At 44.5% G+C, this 4,860-nt stretch overlaps 1 protein-coding gene across 1 annotated transcript in view; it reads left to right on the top strand.

Moving 5' to 3' along the window:
* SOBP (sine oculis binding protein homolog) overlaps positions 1-347 on the top strand; it is a 165,024-nt gene extending 164,677 nt beyond the window's left edge. The window contains 1 exon segment of the mRNA XM_023727620.1: positions 1-347. This exon segment is cut by the window's left edge and continues 101 nt beyond it. Within this exon segment, the coding sequence (XP_023583388.1) occupies positions 1-347 (347 nt within the window).
* The last annotated feature ends 4,513 nt before the right edge of the window (positions 348-4,860 follow it).

Below are 4,860 nucleotides of genomic sequence, written 5' to 3' on the forward strand. Positions count from 1 at the left end.
CGCCCGAGGAGCCGGTGGTGAGCGAGCTGGAGTCGGTCAAGGAGAACAACTGTGCTTCCAACTGCCACCTGGACGGGGAGGCGGCCAAAAAACTGATGGGGGAGGAGGCCCTGGCAGGGGGAGACAAGTCAGACCCAAACCTTAATAACCCCGCAGACGAGGACCACGCGTATGCTCTGCGGATGCTGCCCAAGACGGGCTGCGTGATCCAGCCTGTGCCAAAACCCGCGGAGAAGACTGCCATGGCCCCGTGCATCATCTCCTCGCCCATGCTCAGCGCCGGGCCCGAGGACCTGGAGCCACCGCTCAAAAGGAGGTGCCTCCGAATTAGAAATCAGAATAAGTAAAAGGTTTGTATGTCCACCTGGGCTCTCCTCGGCACGAGTCAGTGCACCTCTTCTTCTTACAAGGCAGAGGCGAGAGGGAGTTGTACTAATAATCATGATTATACCCGCGGTGTTTTGCAGTACATCTTGTGTGGTCACATACTATCATCTCTTTGATCCAACATCTATGATACGGAACAATTATTAAGTAGCATCATTCCCATTTTACAGTTAAGAAAACTGAGTCACAGCGTTTAAGTGCCTTTCCCAAGGTCACTTACTTCCTGGTGTAAGCCCAGTAACCTGACTTCAAACACCATCTCCTTAATTACACTTATTTTATTATTATGCTTATCTCTTTAATTCATCCTCATGGAGAAGAAGCAGGATGTGGGAAGGAAGGAGAGATTACTTGAGACACCTACTTGTTCAGGCATGAGGTTGCAGGACTGCGGTAAAGGGTCCATCCAACCCATGAATTGGGCCACTTCCTGGAACCAGTAACCTCACTAGCAGAACATCCCAACCCACCAAATTTTCTCGATGACCACGAGATTCCATTTGCAAGATGAGAAGAAAAACTAACGTTATATGCTTAGGCCAACAGAACCCAGACCACTAAGCCCCATTTGCTTAGCCAGGGTGTTGGAGCAGTGGCTCTGTAGTTCCTGTTCATGGGGTCTCTTCCCTCAGTTAGTCACCAACTCCCACGCCCCAGGGCAGACCCAGGTGTCACTGACCAGCTTTGCTTTCTCTCCCTTCTTGGACTCAGTGGCTCAGCTGATCGCTGCTTACCTCTGCAGACAGTGAGGCTTTGACAGGTAAAAGAGCCGCATTGCGGAACTGGGTGAGAGTCCCTATCTCTGACCTAGCGGGGGAAATCCTGCTGGGCACCAAGTGAGCCAACTGATAGAGATACCAGAACTTTGGTGAAGGGAAGGGGAACTAGCATGTACGGCATGCCAGTTATGGTTAGATATGGCCTCATCTGCTCCTTCTGCGAATCTGGTGGAATAGGCATAGTCTGCCTCTAACAAATGAGGAAGATGAGACTTAGATGTTGTCCAAATCAGAGCTGGCAAGTCGGGGAGCCAGTATTCCTGTCAGACACAGAGCCCAAGCTTTCTGCTTTGTCAAGTGGGCAGCAAACAGCCCAAAATGCAGTTTATCTACTGTTCATGGAGAGGAAGAAAAGAGAAACATTTACTGAGCACCTGACTTGTGCACAGCTTTTTCCAGGGGCTGGGGAGATGCAAAGGTGAATATGCTGCAGTGCCTGTCCTCAAAGCATTTACAGTCTGGGGGAGTACAAACCCAGGGAGGAAGAAGGCCTGGGGTAGGAGACGTGGACCTTGTAGGAAGAATAATTGCTAACATTTGTATGTGCAGGTCCTCTTCCAAGTGTGTGGGTTTTTTAGTAGCATGTATTTTGATCAATAGATGAAAGTATAGTCTTAATTTTACAGATGAGGAAACTGAGGTACAGAGATATTAAGTCACTTGCCCAAGATTACCAAATTATTAAGTAGCAAGGCGAGATTCAAATTCAGGCTGTCTGACTCCAGAGCTACATTTGTTTTACAAACCACATTAGGAGAATAGGCTAATTGATCCCTTTATTATTACCCTGTTTGATGAAATTATTTTATCCACCTCACCTGTCTCGGTGGAAAGTTCCTAGGGACAATTGGGCCTGACTACCAACTTCCCTAAGTTTTCGGACAATATTCAGTTCTTGATTTTCCAGCAGCAACAACAAATCTAGAATACCAATCCATTACTCCACTGTGGGATATGTAATTGCGGACCAGACCACTTGATTTGATGTGTCCAGCCCAGTGACTCATAAGTTGGCATCTTTGCATGGGCAGCTAACTTACAGACAGAAGTTTTCTTGGGAAGCACAGAGCCAGAGCAAGAGAACTTGTTGGGTGGTGTAAGAAGGTTTCTTAGCCACCATCATTTCAGATTCCCATTTCCGCTGATGGTTTTCCCGGTAGGAACAGAATACTAAAAATTGGTTCACCGTTCCTTCTTGATTTTATATCTACGAGTTCCGATGCTTGAAGACAGATGGCCTCAACCTTCTTGCAGACACCTCAGTTGAAAATGCCCCTGATTTCTCCATGGAAGTAATTTAATCGAGTTGACAAAGCAGTGAGTAATGGGAAAGTGTGTGACAAAAAAGAGTAACAACCATTAGCAAGTCAGAAAGCATTGGGAATTGAAATTTTAAACACATTCTAATAGCACTCATTCAAAGTAGATTAAAGGATGAACAGGAGGTGAAAGATTTTACTTCCATTACTGGAGTGAGAAACGACCAGATCAAGAATAGTACCACCAGCACATCATATAGCATGGGACCAAAACATAAAAATATAAAACATATAATGGCTATTTGGATGATGTATGTTTCTGAATAAAGAATCAGGCTAGGGTCTTGTGTGTGGACCAGAGTCATTACTAAAAATATTAACCTGGCTTCCGTCAATTTCAGAAGATACAGTGATGAAACTGTCCATAGCCCTTTGAGATTGGAGAGCTCTTTTTATGATGGGTCCCCCAAGAAATTACAGCTTTTCTCTAAAGTCAGAATACACAGGCTTTGCCAGCTACAGCGGGGTGACAAGGCGAGTGATTTAAGATGGGAGAAGAACCTCCTCTCCTCCACTAAATCACATTTCCTCTTGCCCTCCGTCACCCGTGTCACCTCACAGCACAGCCTTACCTGCCATAACTCACTCTCATTCTCTGACCCTTCTGATTTTCTGGGCACGCGTGGTGCTGTTTTTCTTCTATGCCTTCAGAAGGCCAGCCCGTTCATACAGTTGGGGAAATTGACAGTGGATCTGTTAAATAAAGGACTGCATGGCTTTTGTGTCTGGGCGGTGAAGACTGTTTGGTGGTGAGTTAAAGCCAAAGTGGAGATCATTAGAAACCAAAAACAAAGCCCAGACTAAGAGTTGTGGTGGGTGAGGTGCAGGTAAGGGACTTCTCCATGTGCTGGTAGATGGTTCATTGTACTGTTTCTCGTACCAGAGTCTGCCAGTCCCTTCAGCTCAGGGCTTTTCATTCTTCTCACTGTGTCCACCATTCTCATACGGTATTATTATTACTTTTTATCATTTTAAATAGATTCAAAGCAGATTGTGTTTTGAAATCAATAACCCAGGCAGCTACAAATGTCTTCAAAGAAGTATCATATTTGCTAGTTCTTTGAAAATTATAGCCCACCCCCACCCCCCACCCCCCAGTTTGAAGTTATTCCTGTTCCTGGTTACCTGACTTTATGCGTTCTTGTTTGTTGATGTGATTGTAAATGACTTGAATGGGCAGGTATTTTCCCAAGGTACAGAACTAATTAAGTTTAGTTGAAGATTTTTAAAAAGTTGTAAACTCCCTTTAATCTTAAACTTTTAAGACTCCAAAAACACCAGTTCTGCAGCTTCCGTAAGCTGGAAAAATATATCCCCTCAAATAATAAGGAAAACAATGTATAAATATTTTCCGAACAATTCTATCCACAAAGAATTCCATTTATAAATGGGATACTCCCTTCTTTGCCTTTGCCCGGGGGCTTTGGGAGGAGCTGTTTGTATTTGTACATTTTCTGAATTTCTACAGTTTACACTTGTTTATGGTACATTGGGGAATTCAGAGTAATCATTTGCAAATGTTTAAAGATTTTTTTCAGAAGAAAATATCCCCCCTCCTTAATTTTCTAGGGAAATGACATAGTCTCCTTAAAATAATCAATGGAAAAAATGTGTACCATGAGTAACCCTTTCACCCTCACTTTTTCCGCTCACCAGGAGCAACCATGGGTTTAGGAACAGTTCAATAGAAACAGTCCAGACAATGTCCCACCTTTGTGGCTCCCAGTCTCTTATGTGTTTCTAAAACTAGAAAGAAAATGTGAGACTCTTTTCTCTTGTCCCAATGCCGTGATGCTCCTCCAGGCACAACAGTGGGGGTTTGACATTTTGTTGTCTCCGGGAGACGTGGAGGAGGTGCCTGTAGTTTTGGCTTCTTGGAGTTTAATTATTAGTCTGGTCATGGAGCCACAATCCCAGAAACGACTGCTTCAAGGAAGGGGTTCGCCTCATTACTGGGATGAATTACCCAGTAAGCAAGGTGCCCGTATTTACCTTGCTCACTGAGTAACCTGTCCCTGTCAGGGATTGTAAATTTGAAAAGAGGCTTTGATTCTGCTGGATGGTGCTGTGGGATTGGGAGAGAGACACATGCCAGCCATACCTAGAAGCAGAATATTTTATGTGGTGAAAAAATGTGAAATTGTTCACTACAGATGGTCTGGCAAGCAAGGTAAGCACTGTGCTCACCTTGCATGTTGGATAATCTGTCTCTGCCTCATTAGAGAAGCCAAAAGGGTGGAGGCGACAAGTAACTGTCTGCCAATTTAGTCTGTCCGACTGAGAAGTTTGAGAGAGTAGGCTGCTAGAGGGGTTCTGAAATCAGCCTGTACATCCAAAATAATACCATGAGAGCCAGCTTTTAAAGCAGGGCAAGA

This window comes from Trichechus manatus, unplaced genomic scaffold, assembly GCF_000243295.1.
Source record: "Trichechus manatus latirostris isolate Lorelei unplaced genomic scaffold, TriManLat1.0 scaffold00017, whole genome shotgun sequence".
NCBI lineage: Eukaryota > Metazoa > Chordata > Mammalia > Sirenia > Trichechidae > Trichechus > Trichechus manatus.